At 34.1% G+C, this 15,061-nt stretch overlaps 3 protein-coding genes across 3 annotated transcripts; 2 read left to right on the top strand and 1 right to left on the bottom strand.

Moving 5' to 3' along the window:
- Positions 1-255: 255 nt before the first annotated feature.
- LOC141723914 (large ribosomal subunit protein eL28y-like) lies at positions 256-3,229 on the top strand. Its single transcript, XM_074525864.1, has 4 exons — positions 256-388; positions 473-625; positions 1,339-1,502; positions 2,931-3,229. The coding sequence occupies exons 2-4, from the start codon at positions 478-480 to the stop codon at positions 3,048-3,050; spliced, it is 432 nt and encodes a 143-aa protein (XP_074381965.1). The 5' UTR covers positions 256-388; positions 473-477; the 3' UTR covers positions 3,051-3,229.
- A 2,821-nt stretch (positions 3,230-6,050) lies between these two features.
- On the top strand, positions 6,051-9,888 carry LOC141723913 (IAA-amino acid hydrolase ILR1-like 4). Its single transcript, XM_074525863.1, has 5 exons — positions 6,051-6,504; positions 6,713-6,838; positions 8,227-8,541; positions 8,856-8,984; positions 9,196-9,888. The coding sequence occupies exons 1-5, from the start codon at positions 6,148-6,150 to the stop codon at positions 9,598-9,600; spliced, it is 1,332 nt and encodes a 443-aa protein (XP_074381964.1). The 5' UTR covers positions 6,051-6,147; the 3' UTR covers positions 9,601-9,888.
- Positions 9,889-10,235: 347 nt separating this feature from the next.
- LOC141723912 (glycosyltransferase BC10-like) lies at positions 10,236-13,718 on the bottom strand. Its single transcript, XM_074525862.1, has 3 exons — positions 13,458-13,718; positions 12,488-13,143; positions 10,236-11,042 (listed from the first exon to the last, which is right to left on the bottom strand). Exons 2-3 carry the CDS (start codon positions 13,010-13,012, stop codon positions 10,404-10,406), a joined length of 1,164 nt encoding a protein of 387 aa, XP_074381963.1. The 5' UTR covers positions 13,013-13,143; positions 13,458-13,718; the 3' UTR covers positions 10,236-10,403.
- Positions 13,719-15,061: the final 1,343 nt, after the last annotated feature.

Raw genomic sequence — 15,061 nt, 5'->3', positions numbered from 1 at the left:
TAACTCTCTCTATATGTATATTACACCATAATATTCATGATTTTATTTACAATTATATTTGAGTACACCATAATATTCATGGTCTGCATAAAAGTGAAGCATTTATTTAAAAAAATGATAATATTTACTAAAAAATTCTAAACATAATTTTAAATTAAAAAAAAAAATCAGAACAACAAAACTAAATATAGAAAATGAGCCTAGCAACCATAAAGAAAAAAAGGGAAATAAAAATAACAGGGGTAGATTCGTCATTCTAACAATCATCATAATTCCTCAGTCCTGGGTAGGGTTTGTAAAAGCAGTATAAAATCAGAAAACGAGGCTGGCCGCTTATCGCCGCAGCAAGCAAACCCTAGAAGCAGGAGCTTTCTATATCTCTGTCGCGGTAAGAAATCTCTCTGAGAACAATAGATACACGACTTTGTATCTAAATCTACGTTGAAAGAACTAATCTAATTTGTGATTGCAGCTAAAATGACTACAGTACCAGGGCAATTGATATGGGAGATCGTGAAAAGGAACAATTGCTTTCTCGTTAAAGAGTTCGGTAACGGAAATGCTGGAGTTCGGTTCACCAAGGAGCCTAACAATCTCTACAATCTCAACTCCTACAAATACTCTGGTATTTTTTTTTATTTCTTATATTTTTATTTTAAAATATTGATTATATTTCTTTGATTTTAATTGATTATGTTAATTGTGTCGGTGTAAAAGTATTTTACCTGTTTTATTTTTGTTTTGTGTTTATTGCGATATGTTGTTATAAATTGTGTCTATGTATTGAAAGTGAAGTTTGATACTCGGTGTAATAAATTGAGATTGTTGATGGATGATATGTGTGTCTGTATATTCAGTGTGAAGTTTTATGTGTTGATGACTCCGCTCTCATTGGTTGGAAATGTGTTTATGCGATTGATGATTAGATTTATTGATGTATGATATGCTGCTTTAGTGTTATAGTGAATTTTAGTTTGTTTTAATTAGCAGTTTTTAGATAAATTGTAAGTAGGGATAAATATGTTTATTGAATAATATGCGAAGTTAACACAGAAGATTTTTCATCGAGTGGGTTAGAGAAAGGTGTTGTTTGGTTCATGGGCTTTGAACCCGGATTGAGATTCTATTACATATGTTTAGTAAAATATGATTTGGAACTGGGTTTAGATCCCATTATTCAAACAGCACCACAGATATTTTTAAGTTTATGTGGTTTAATTGAATTTTAGGACTTGTTTTGTTGCTCTATTGTAGTGAGAATAGATTGATAAAGTAAATGGATTAATCTAAATGCGTGGTAATAAAGTTCTTCTCTTTTATTTTGTTGTGTACTTGTAGGGTTGGCAAACAAGAAGACTGTTACCATTCAGCCAGCTGGTAAAGATCAGGGTGTGCTACTTGCTACAACCAAGAGCAAGAAACAGAACAAGCCATCTAGTGTGCTCAACAAGTCCATCATGAAGAAGGAATTCCACCGTATGGCAAAAGCAGTTTCTAACCAGGTACTTACCTGTCATGTAGTGTTCTTTATTGTAAATACATATGGCTATCTCTCTTGTGTTATCCATAGAATTTCTGGAAGTATAATTTCGATATGATCTTAATTTAAATGAGCATTTTTATGAACATGTAATACCTGGTATGTAGATGGCTCCATCATTATGTTTTATGCTCAGCATCAATTTACTATATCTATTTTAATCTGCCAATTGTCATTCAGTTGCAGTTGTTGCAGGGAACAACTGATGCCTTTTGTTTTGTTGTTTGAATTTGTTTTAAATATAATGCGAGAGTTATTTTGTAGTGGATTGAGGGTTAGGAATGATTGAAGTTTTGAAAATCTCTATAGGAAGAGGGTTAGTGATGGTTCACCTCCGAAGCCAAATTCCTTTTAATTTCTCTTTGCAAACAAGTTCTTTAAAATTTGAGCCATCTATTCCAATACCCCCAATCTTAGCACACCGTAATTGATTTTCATTTTTTGGCACAGTAAATTTAGGCTGCTTTAACAGATCTAGTAATCTCAGTTGGTAGTTTTCTTGTGTCGGCAAATACACTACGGTGAGGCCAGTGCTAAAACTAGGCTTACTTGTATGTTCCGTTCGTGGGCAAAATGCTTTTGTATTTTGCCAATCAAAGTGATTGAAGTTTATAGTATCTGTTGGAAATCAATTGAATGTGGGGGCTTATTAATTATTATAGACTTAAATTAACTGAACAGTTGAAGGTTTTAGGTTCAACTGGCATGGCTACAACTGATCAGTGAGGTGCGGGCCTTAGTACTAGTTTTAGGCAACTTACAAGTTACAACAATACTGAACAGTAAGGTGCGGGGCATATTACTAGTTTTAGGCAACTAACAAGTTATAAGAGCATCTCCAATAGAGGCACCCTTTGAGGGTGCCAAACATGTCCAACTCATAAAAAATAATAAGTTTTTATTTATTTCTTCATTTATATCACATTTAGCACCCTTCAAGTAATATAAAAGGATATATGTAATATAATGGGTATGGATGATTACACTTTTAATGCAAGTATTTAGATTTTTCCATTTAGAGAGGGTGCCGAGAGTTGCCAACTTCTCTAGGCACACCTTGGGCACCCTTTTGACTCCAATAGGATGGCACCAAAGAGTGTCATGCCACATAGTATTTGGCATCCTTCTTGGCATTCCTATTGGAGTTGCTCTAATGATACATGTAGCTTGCTTAATATTTTCATGTTAGAATATCTTAGATTTTCTTTGTGCTTTTTGTGGTTGGAAACAATGGGAAAGAGCAAAGAAAATTTACATGAGGTTTCTGTGGGGAATGAGTTGGAATTCAGAATGAGCAATTATATCCCAATGTTTGTTGCGAAGCTAATAAGTAAATAAGTATATTTGTTTACTTTTTAACAATATATATATTGACTTTTGTTTCTTGCAGGTGGCTGACAACTACTATAGGCCAGATTTGAAGAAGGCTGCCCTTGCAAGGTTGAGTGCTGTCAACAGAAGCCTTAAGGTTGCCAAATCTGGTGTTAAGAAGAGGAACAGACAGGCTTAGGTTTGTCGGGATGGAAAGTTAGCTGAGATGCTATTTCTGTAGTCGGATTTCCGACTTTCAGATGCTTTTTTTTTGTTCTGGGATTGTAGTAGATTGAATAGTTTGTGGACACAGAATTGCTATCATAACAGACGTCTATTAAGTTGTTTTTACATGGAACATGTGTTGCTTTTGGTTTAGTTTGTATTCTTATGATGAATTAAGAAAGCTCTTCAAGTCTTTAAGTTTGTATTATATGAAAATGGCAGGGTCTTTAAAATTTATCAAATGGGATGGTAGTCTTTTATAAATTAGTAAACCGGAGTTGTGGGATTTTTGAATGGAGAAAAGCTTGGTTCACTTTAGAAAGCTTAATTTTTATAAGCTCGGTCATCCCTTGTTGGCATATATCATACCACAATAATATCTAGATGTACATCAAATCTCAATAGATTCAGTTTATTTGGCCAGGACGAGTGCTCGTAGAATATTGAGCAGTAGAATAATTTTTTGTAAACTTTGCAAGTAATAGGTTTAGTCGTTTCTGCGGTCCAATCAAATTTTTAAGAGAATTATTTGTGCATTTATGAAAGCAAAAGAACTAAAGAAGTGTCTTGTTTGTAGTCATCTCATGCCCTGAAAGTATAAAAAAAGCGTCTAGTTATACTACTACGTGTTCTCGTTTTATTGAGGTTACATATATATTATTAGGATAGCTCTCAAACTGCAAATGAGCCAATGTATGAATTCCCAACAACTCAAAGCTTGTAAATTTATTTAACTTGTTCAAGAACTCAAAGCTTGTAGTTTTGTTATTTGTATTTCTTAGGGGAAGAGAATATGCTGAAAAGTCCAAGTCAAATAAACAGAGTACTTGTTTGGTACGCGGAAGAAAACAGAGGGCACGTAGTACTACTGTTCATGAAATGGCACATTATAAATTTAAGGAATTCTCTTAAACTAAGTCAATAAATTCGATAATTCTTATTTGCTTCATATGAAAGAAAGCTCCATTGGCAGAGCTGTATCACAGACGGTTTCAATCAACAAACATGACAGTGGTATTGTTCAAGGCAAAGAAATTGTGAAGCGCTCGCGCTCCCATGGTTGCTTCTCTTCTATCCAAGTATCAATAGAGCCCGGGAAATCGTTGAAACGCTTGGACTCCAAGAAGTTCAAGGCTCAGATTAAGAAATGGGCTAAAACTGTTGCAACTTATGCCAGGCAAGTCAGTGATCACTTTGGCAGCTCTCGTCGTTGATGCATCTGAAAAGAAGCTTTGAATAAGAGTTCATTTTGTTTGAAGATGCTTTCAAGTCATAAAAGTTGTAAATATACAGAGTTAGAGGTTTCATTTTTATTAGTATAGAGAAAGAAAAGAGTCATCACGAATTCAAAATTATACATGGATCCAGCATATGTAATTCATATTTCTTACTGGCCTTGCTCTCATATCAAAGGTAATATAGAGGCTTAAAGTTTCCAATAAGATGATAATTACAATAAGCCTAAAATACCAAGCATTTTCCATCTCTCTTAAAAAACTTGTCCTAGACACTGGACTCTTGTACACACTAACACTAACTACGTCTCATCGGGAAACTGCAGTCTGATCTACTTTATTACATTAATTAAAAAAAGGAAAGGATTTGTAACTAATATTCAGCCCTTACTGGGTCCGATTATTCCAACTGTCTTCTTCTGCAATAGGCTTGTCATAACATTTAACTTGTACAAATTCAATCTATACAATGATTGTAAACAAGCATGATTACTCTCACTCTGCTATACATTCCATCGGCGCAGCTAGCACCACCATTACGTTCCCACAAACCAGCCACATGCTACATACCTTATCTCCTTGTAGCTAATAATTTTAACTTTCCCACTAGCATCCTTAATATACAACATGGACTCATGCTTGTCATTTTTGTCAGAAAAACCAAGTACAACATATATATACTGCCTCAAATTTCAAATAAAACTAAGACACTTGAAGAGATGAAAATGAGTAACTAAAGGCTGTTAGCATCCTAACTTACAAAAAATTACATCAAATTCACAAAGAAGCCATGGATATATGCAATGGTGGGAGATAAACTAAGATTTGGCAAGGAACATTGTCACCGTGTAATGACTTCGTTGATGAGTACAATATTGTTCAAGCTTATGTTTGTACTCTCAGAAGAGATGTATACAGAAACCTTGAAATGTAGTTCTGAAGGCTTAAAGAGTTTACTTTTGCTTAAGTTTTTATCTATTTCAATTGTTTTATGGATCACATAATCGATGATTATGATCATTTATTCGCTACTGATAAATTTAAAACTAAAAATTTATGTGAATGTAAAGACCACATCACACTATTTATTCATAATTTTTTTATTTTAGAGTTCCACTTATCCGCATTAAATTTAATGAACAAATCTACTACACGTCCTTGTTATATATATATATATTACAAAATAAATAATTGAAATTTTCTTGTTACGTAGGAACATGATGTCACTATTACATTTAAAAAACATGTTAATAACAGTCTTCATCCGAAACAAAGACATATGCCGTATGCGACTTAATTTCCATATTTTGTTGGTGAAAAATGATAATCATGATTAATGGACTAAATAAATCACATATCATCTCTGTATTATTTAAACAACCAACTTTGATCCTTGCAAGGTATTAGATAAACATCACTTACAATGAAAAGAGTGCAGTTAAATCATATGGCGCACATCAAACATAAGAATCATGATGTGTGTCTAAAAACAAAACACAACACCATAACAATCATGTGGGTTCAGCAACAACATAAGAATCATGTGATAATATATATCAACACGAGGATTCTACTATAACAAGAAATGAAATAAAGTAACAGACGTTAGGCCAAGAGTGGACGGCTCTATATTTGTTTAACTACTTTTCAAACTATTTTATTCCTCCATTTATTATTTTTCCACATTTTTCTCATTTTTTATAATTTAAATTTACTCACCTTAAGACAAAGTTTATATTATAAAAGCAACACTTGCTTGTTCCACTTGCAAACACCACTGTTCTTGATCTTCTTGATCTCTGCATATCTAAAGTCTTCATTTTTGGATCTTCAAAAATGGGCTTGATATGGGCTTTCTTGGTTTGTAATCTTTTAGTGTTTTGCTCAATACCCATTTGCTCAGATGCTTCTTTTAGCTCAATCTCTGCTCCTGAAATTCATGAGAAGTTTCTAAATTTAGCTAAGAGTCCAGAAGTGTTTGATTGGATGGTGAATATCAGAAGAAAGATACATGAAAATCCTGAACTGGGATATGAAGAATTTGAGACCAGTAAGCTTATTAGAGCAGAACTAGATAAGATGGATATTAATTATAAACATCCAGTTGCAGTTACTGGTGTTGTTGCTTACATTGGTTCTGGTGAAGCTCCTTTTGTTGCCTTGAGGGCTGACATGGATGCACTTTCAATGCAGGTTTGTTTCGAGTTTTCGAGTTTTGACCTTTTTTAGTTTCTGTTTTATGATTTGTTCGTAAATGAGTTCTAGGATATGAGAATTGGCGTGATTGTGATGAGTTATGTGTAATGACATTAAGGGTTGTTTAGGTTACTTATTAAAATATGTATGTATGTATGATCTCAGTACAATTTGCAAAAATTTTTGTTGTATTGTAACTGGATAGGAAATGGTTGAATGGAAGCACAAGAGTAGAAATCCTGGTAAGATGCACGCTTGCGGGCATGATGCTCATGTTGCAATGCTTCTTGGTGCAGCAAAGATACTTCAAGAGCATCGTAAATCATTGAAGGTTGGTTTCTAAATATCTGTTCATAAATATTTTTATGATTATAGTCACTATTATTTAATTTCCAATGAAACCAAGCTGAACCAGTCTTACAGAATATATCCCATTTTTAAGTAGGTAAGATGTATGCAAACCATATAAAGAGAGATTGCTTCATAAAAACACTTGATTTAGCTTTTCCTGTACATTGGGGCAGCTTTATTGACACCTGTCTGTGTGACTGTGTTAGTTATGTTTTGGCATTGTCTGTGTCAGTTTACTAGAAAAATGATAACATGGGGTGAAGGTCAGAGTTAAAAGTGCCTAGAATGTTAAGAAATTTATGCTAGTTCTTTTGCACAGCAAAGGTAACTTTTCCTTCAGTTTGTTTTGATTTTTGAAGTAGCATCAGAAAAATGTTTCGCTGTGCACAAAAAAGTTGACTTGTGAGAAATCTAGGTACCATCTCCTAGATAATTGTATAAAGTTTTGAAGGCTTTGGAAAAGAAAGAAGAGAATGCCAAACTTTGTAGAGTTCAGATAATGCTCGTTATGAATAGAGATACTTTATTAATGTGATTGCATCTATTAATCTTATCAAATTCAGAGGATTGATATTGACAGTGGACTTATTTGAGAGTGTACTAAGCAATCCAAAAGCACTCAATTTTCAACGAAAAATGCCTTATGAAATATGATAATTTCTGTGAATGTAAAAGTATATTTCAATGAAGAAGAAGTAGTAATACATAATGTTGGTTACAAGGCTTTATATACAGAACTAATCTAAATCTAATTCTAACTAAAAGCGCGGGAAAGTTGGTTATTTAATTTACACAGCTGTCATGATGAATGATGTGCCATGTGATGCTGATGTGTAGAGTGACTAGGACTAGCAGATATATCAATAGCCGCCCTCAAGTTGGGAGGGGCTGAAGAATGAACCAATCCCAACTTGGAAGAAAGTAATTGCAACTGTGGTGATGGAACTGTTTTTGTCAAGATATCAGCTAGTTGATGTTTTGTAGGCAGATATGTCAACTGAATCAATCCTTCAAGGACCTTGTCTCGTGTGAAATGACAATCGACTTCTATGTGTTTCGTACATTCATGAAACACCTGATTTTTTGCTATGTGGATTGCGGACTGGTTATCACAATGCAGAGTAACAGGTCTTAGATTAGAGACACCCAACTCCTGTAACAGATTAACAAAATAAGAGTTTTTGGTAATCTTTGGCTTGTTAGAATTTCCACTTCAGAAGTTTTTAGTTTTCCAATTCCCGGTTCTACAATTTGCATCATTTCAGTGAAAAAGTGCCAGTGAGGAACAAGGCATTTCTTCTCCATGATCATGAATTTCTTTTTCTTCACCAGAGATGGCTGACTTATATGTTTAATTGCTGTCAACAGGGTACAGTTGTTCTTGTTTTTCAACCTGCAGAGGAAGGAGGTGGAGGGGCAATGAGAATCGTAGATGCAGGAATATTAAAGAACGTCAAAGCCATCTTTGGTTTGCATGTTTCACCTGGTTTACCTGTAGGGAAGGTGTCCTCCAGGCCTGGTCCTCTTTTGGCTGGAACCGGCTTCTTTGAAGCTGTGATAAGTGGAAAAGGGGGGCATGCTGCCCTTCCGCACCACTCAATCGACCCTATTTTAGCAGCTTCATATGTAGTCGTGAGTTTACAGCATCTTGTCTCACGAGAAGCAGATCCCCTTGACTCTCAGGTTTAAACTCTTTCTTTCTCTATGTTGCCATACACACTAGTCCACTGTATCAGAGTGCTAAGAAGCAGAAGCCAGGAATCTGAATCCTAATTTACTAAGCGGAATATTATAGTTGCATGTGAATATCAGAATTAATACACCCATAACCAAAATTGACATCTAACTACCTTAATCACTGTGAGCCTGAATTCTGAACTCTCAGTACTTTTATTTGAGGTGGAATTTTAATTTGGGAGTAAACGAGTACGAACTACGCAGATATTTGTTTAGTGTATCAGTCTGATGGTTTATTTAGCATTTAACTTGCACTTTAGGTTGTTACAATTGCAAAATTCCAAGGAGGTGGTGCATTCAATGTCATTCCAGATTCTGTAGTCATTGGTGGCACATTTAGAACATTCTCTAAGGAAACATTTGTGCACCTCAGGAAGCGGATTGAGGAGGTAATGTCATGTGATGCACAATTTTCCACTGTGAAATTTAAACTCTTCATTGTTGTGATGATTTTTAACCAAACACCAAAAAAAATAGTTTTATGGAAGAAAAGTTCCAAAATATTTTGTGCATAATACTTGAATTCTTTATGAATATTGTTGCTTTCTTTTACGTATTCCTCTTATTTCCTACGCGGTAGTTAATTTTTTTCCATTACAGGTAATCATTCGACAAGCAGTTGTACAGAGGTGTAATGCAACTGTAGATTTCCTAACAAATGAGAAGCCCTTTTGTCCGCCTACTGTAAATGATAAAGCCTTGCACCAGCACTTTCAAGACGTAGCAGGAGATTTACTTGGCATTTCTAATGTGGAAGACATGCAACCATTAATGGGATCTGAGGATTTTTCTTTCTACCAAGAGGCTATACCTGGTTACTTTTATTTCCTCGGTATGAAAAATGAAACTAAGGGAAAATTCCCTTCACCACACTCGCCACATTTTGAAATTAATGAAGATGCATTTCCATATGGTGCTGCGCTGCACGCTTCACTAGCTGCTAGACACCTTGAAATCCAATCAGAAACTCCACTGGTAAAGGATGATCATCATGACGAATTGTGAGGTACCTTATAGAGTTATATGGACCCAAAATTGGTCCAAACACCTCTAGTATTTGATGGAGGCTTAAATTACACAGAGATGTAAAATATCCGATTCATTCAACTTCTTACTGCTAAAAACCAGGATATCTCAATAAGAAAACGAAGATTAGATTATCCTATCTTCTCATGTACATATAGCAGTCAGATTTTGCATTAAGGATCCCGTAAATTACTTTTCAATTAATTCCGTGTAATAGTAGTTTCTTTCTCACAGATATAATGAAAGCAGCAAAGTTTATCTGGTTTATTTGATATTTGAACCTGCTCCCTGTCTTTGTCTTGTGATAATTAAATTCTGGGAAAAAGTTCAGGCTAATTCTATCAAAGTGTCTGCTGATGATCATTCATCACGAGCAGGGTCATGCATCAACTTAGTAATACATATTATCCATTAACTCCAAATATTAAACATAGATTATCCTGAACAAAAGTTTATAATGTTACCTGCTCTTACAAAAAGTGGCCACTTCTTCCAGATTTAAAATAATAATAATAATATGCAAGAACAGGGCAAGATACATAAATGGTGAAGAAAGTATTTAACTGTAAGAAAACATAAAATATAAGAATCCATAAGAAATGAAGGTAAGGTGATTAAAATTAAGAAACTGCTTCAACTGCATTATATATAATTTAGTGACTCATACATGGTAAGATCATACAATTGTACAGTGAAAAACTCGGCAGGCTCTATCTACTTCTGTCAAGAATCCACAAGATATATAAAGAAAGTTAATAGACAAAAAGGTGTTTGGCTATTTGCTAATAACCAAATAATTCTGATGAATGTTCTAATAATGTATCTAAAGCATTTGGAGCAATCTTTCTTGCAAAAAGTAAGCAAGCCGAGGATGGCTGGTTATTGTAAAAGCACGTCTGACCTTCTATCATTTTTTTAAAGAATTCCTTTGTCATATCGCCTTTCCCAAATGTGCCTGGATGAGCACCGCCTCGAGACCAGTCAACCCATGTAAGGGTCCTGTTTGCTAAAAGATGAGGCGAATTGATGCTCAACATTGTCTGAAAATAGTGCTCGTCAACGTAACATGCCGGTCTGCAGTATTTCTCAAACAGTGGGTAATAAGTGTCATCTCCAACAATGTCAACTGCCAGTTTTCTATTAATTTCAAACCACTGTGATCCTTTACGCCAATTAGTGAGGTTGACTACTGGTTCCATGTTTGCATTATACCGCCCTCTACCAAAGGGTCCAGGATCATCATATATCTCCATGAAGCTGAACCGAGATTTTGATACGTAGAGGTAAACAACGGGGAAACTTTGAAGAGGAATGCATGCCTCAGACAAAAGAATAAACCATTCATTTGATATATCAAGTAATGCATTAGCAAGGAGTCTTCTCTCAGCATCACACATGCTCATCCTCCCCCATTCTGCAACCTGTATAGAAGTGGGATGCAAGATGACACTGACATGATAAGTGAGTGACAACTGAAAAATGTGAAGACAACACGACACAGCGCTATTTAAAAACCCAAAGGTAGCCAGCCAGCCATTGATAATGACATTGATTAATCATGTAGGTCATGGCATGCCAAATAAATTTGAGCTTTCACTAGCTTCTATAATTATAGAATGATGCTTTAGAGAACAAAAGATTGGTGTAAAGCAACTCTCTGTCTGGGAGAGGGTAAAAAGTTCGCTTACACTTTAAGCAGTCAGAATATTGAAAACTCTGGAAGGAATGTAAGACCAAGCTTATATCGCGTGATAGAATCTCATCGGATATTACATGGCAAGGACCATTCCACTTTCTTAGTCGAAGAAATGCAAAGAATATCAGCAAGAGCATATGATACTTATCTATTATTGCACTGTCAAAGCTGAAGATCTTTACAGCAGAGGCAAAATTTACGTACATCTTACCACCTCAAATCCTGCTCTACGAGTGAAATACATTAAGTATATTTTGTTTATTTGTTTGTGATACTTGTTTGTCATAAAAATAATATAAAGTATTGATCAGTTTCTAGTTCTGATTCTTGTCTCAAATTTTATCAGGCAAGAAGTGTTGGGCTTCTCTAGCATTCAACTTCTTTTTTCTTTTACACGAAATTAAAAAGAGTAGATTTTTTAACATCATGTCACTTCATTAGTTAATAGTAAAAAGAGTATGTTCTTATTCTTACACCTAATTTTTCATTAGATAATAGACATGCATATACAGACCAACCGCAGATGAACATAAACACAGTTTTCTGCTTTTTACCCTCTGCAAGCAGGCTCTCATTTATAGCTGTCCGATTTTCAGAGTCAACAACAAAATCACAGCTAGATCGATATTTTTCTGTTATACAAAAGAGACTCCTACTACCCTACCAGCATAAAAATATCTACCCTACATGTTAATATTTTTTACAAAAAATCTTAAAATAATTTGCAGCAAACTCCTACTTAAGAGGACGTGGAAATGTAAGATATCAAAGCTGAAAAACATTTTTAATTTAAAGGCATGGTGGAACGATATTGGACACAATTTTAGAGTTTGACTGCCTCCACAGTTGATTTATACTCATACAGGCAAGTTGAGAACACTTGAAGCTGGCTCAAAGTTCTCCAGTTTCATCTTGAGAAACAATGAATATTTTAACAAATAATGCATTTGAAGAAGTTTAATAAATATGGTCACTTCATTAGAATTCACATAATTGTTTCTCTGTACAAGAGATTAACCTAAATTACCCAATGCTAGGATAATTTGATATAACAAGCAGAGCAGGTGTAAAAAGAAAAAATACATTAAATTTCACATCAAAATACTATATATCAATCATGTGATACTTCAAACTTGTAGTGAAAATGAAAAATATAATATTTGTCAATACCTGACTGGGAATTTGCCTCCGAAAGAAAGCTGATGAAGAAGGATAACTTTCATTATACATCGGTAGTGCATGTACATAAATCGAATACTGCTTTTCATGCCCCTTAAAAAACCTTTCCCACAGAGGAGCCATAGGTAGAGGTCCCCTTGTCAAGAACATAAAGGCAAGTTTGGGAACCCTCTTGAAGGGGTATGATTTTATTTGGGGATCAAATGTAGCCCGCCAAAACAGTTCAGAATCATTCATCTGATGCCATACATTTAACGGAGGCTTAATCCAACTCTTAAAATCATTTGGTTGTCGAAAACATGGCTGAATTCTACTACTTGATAACGGGATAATAACACTCTCAAATCTAAAATGCCGGCTCTTAAACATACTAAAACTCGTAAAGACAATGCCGAAGCCTAGAAATATCAAAAAGAACTGTAGTAACCTCATTAGCAAAGCCCTAGGCTGACTACTTCTAATTGGAACTGAAGATTCCTTACCTTCCTCTATTGCCACTAATCTTGCCTGCATCATCACACATAAGCCTTAATCACTTCCAATTTCCACAAAACTCCCCGCAAAATCGCAAAATTTCCAAATCCAAAACCCACGAGGATTTTACATCAAAAAAATACCACAAAATCCTTCACCACTTTATGGCACCCCTAAAACATTGTAAAAATAATAAAAATGATAAATTTATCAACAAGAATCATCAAAACATAAAAAAAATCACAAAAATACTAAACTACACAGGTGTGCATCTGATCCCCAACTCATATAACACCAAGATACAAGAATCATGTAAGCATATTCAAGAATCAAATTTATACCAATTGCGCAAACAAAAAAAAAAGAAAAAAAACAAGAAATTAAGAGGTGATTAACACTTCTTTACTATCTAAATCTAATTAGGTCAAACAAGTATTATAAGTACAAATATATATAATATATAATTGATTAGGGGTGTGTGTGTCACCTTAAGGCTTGTCTTCATTACATGACACATTTCTATGTTTTCCTCATTGTTGAATACAATTATTTATGTAAGTATATATGTATGTATAGATTCAGACAGCGATGAAGAAACAACCCATGTCGAAAAGATCGAGATACATTTGGAGATTGAAATGTCCGAAAGAATGGCTTTAACGTTTGGGAAAGAGAAAAGTGAGTGAGAGTGAGACACAGACAGATTTTGCGCACGCGCGCGTGTTGTCAGGTGTTTTTGAGTTTGGAGTCTGTGTCGAGGCTAATCGGGGTTTGGTTTGATTTGGTTTAGTTTATATATTAAACCGGAACTAAATCGCATAATTGCGGTTTTGAAAAAGTTCAAAATTTCGTAACTCAATAAAATCAAATTACTTGGTTTGATTTTATTCGCTTCAATTTTGACGGTTTACGACATTTCTTTTTAGCGAACTCGGTAAATAGAATAACATTTTTTTTCTTTTTTTCTTAGCAACATTTTTTCTTTTTAATTTTTTCTTCTTACAATTTACATAATTAATAATACAATTATGTATTTTTTCACCCCGCAAATGACTAACGTCTAATAACATGTTCATCAATTAATTGAAATAATAAATATTCAATATAAAATAAAAAAGTATTCAACATTATTTTAAAAAAAAGTAATACACAATCTATTGAAATGTATAATAAGTTCGTGATTATTTGATGAGATTTAACACAAATTTAGTTATTGATTATATAATATAATTATTTTATGTTATATAATCATAAATGTAAAATTATATATACACATATATATATATATATATATATATATATATTGATGCAGTTGGATCGTAAACGGGTTGGGTTAAGGTCAAAATCATAATCAACCTATAATGCACGGATTTTTCAAGTAGTTGAACCGTAACCGCAAACTACATAAAAAAATAAGATTAAAGAAATTTTAATTTACAAATATTCTTACGAAAAACATTGAATATACGTGAAAAAAGTAAGCGGCTTATTCAATTCAGGACGATAACAGCACTTGAAATTTTTCAAAGGATGTATTTAATCAAAATGAAATTTTTGGATTGATTTGGAGCTTGAATCGGGTTCAGTCCTGTGACATTTTAATGTTGAAGTGTGAGAATTCAAGGACTTAACTCAATTTCTGTCATTTGACATTTATCACCCACAACAGGTTTGTTTTCGAAAATAAATATACTGTTCCGTTTCAAAATCTATGTATTTTTGATATAGATTCATTAGTGTTAATACAGTTCCACCATTGATTTGTTCGAATCAAGAAGCTCGATTCATTAAGGCTTTGAGCAACTTGAATGTAAGTTAACGAACAAAATTGTGAATCTTACTCACGATCAAGATTGAAAACTAGCACATAATTGAGCTTTTGTGATAAAACTTGTATTTGCAAAAACTCAGACATAGTATAAAAGCTCGGATAGAAGTCGAATTTTATAATTTCTACATGAGCGAAGCTCGAGCTTATTATTTCCCGGGTTCGTTTACATCTCAAAAGGTAACCACACAGCTGCTCATCCCGACACAATAAAATTTTTCACATAACTTTGTTAGTTGATACAGTGACTAAATCATAGGCAA

The sequence above is a fragment of the Apium graveolens genome, chromosome 5 (assembly GCF_009905375.1).
Source record: "Apium graveolens cultivar Ventura chromosome 5, ASM990537v1, whole genome shotgun sequence".
NCBI classification, from domain to species: Eukaryota; Viridiplantae; Streptophyta; class Magnoliopsida; order Apiales; family Apiaceae; genus Apium; species Apium graveolens.
This window is presented reverse-complemented; position numbering and strand designations above follow the sequence as displayed.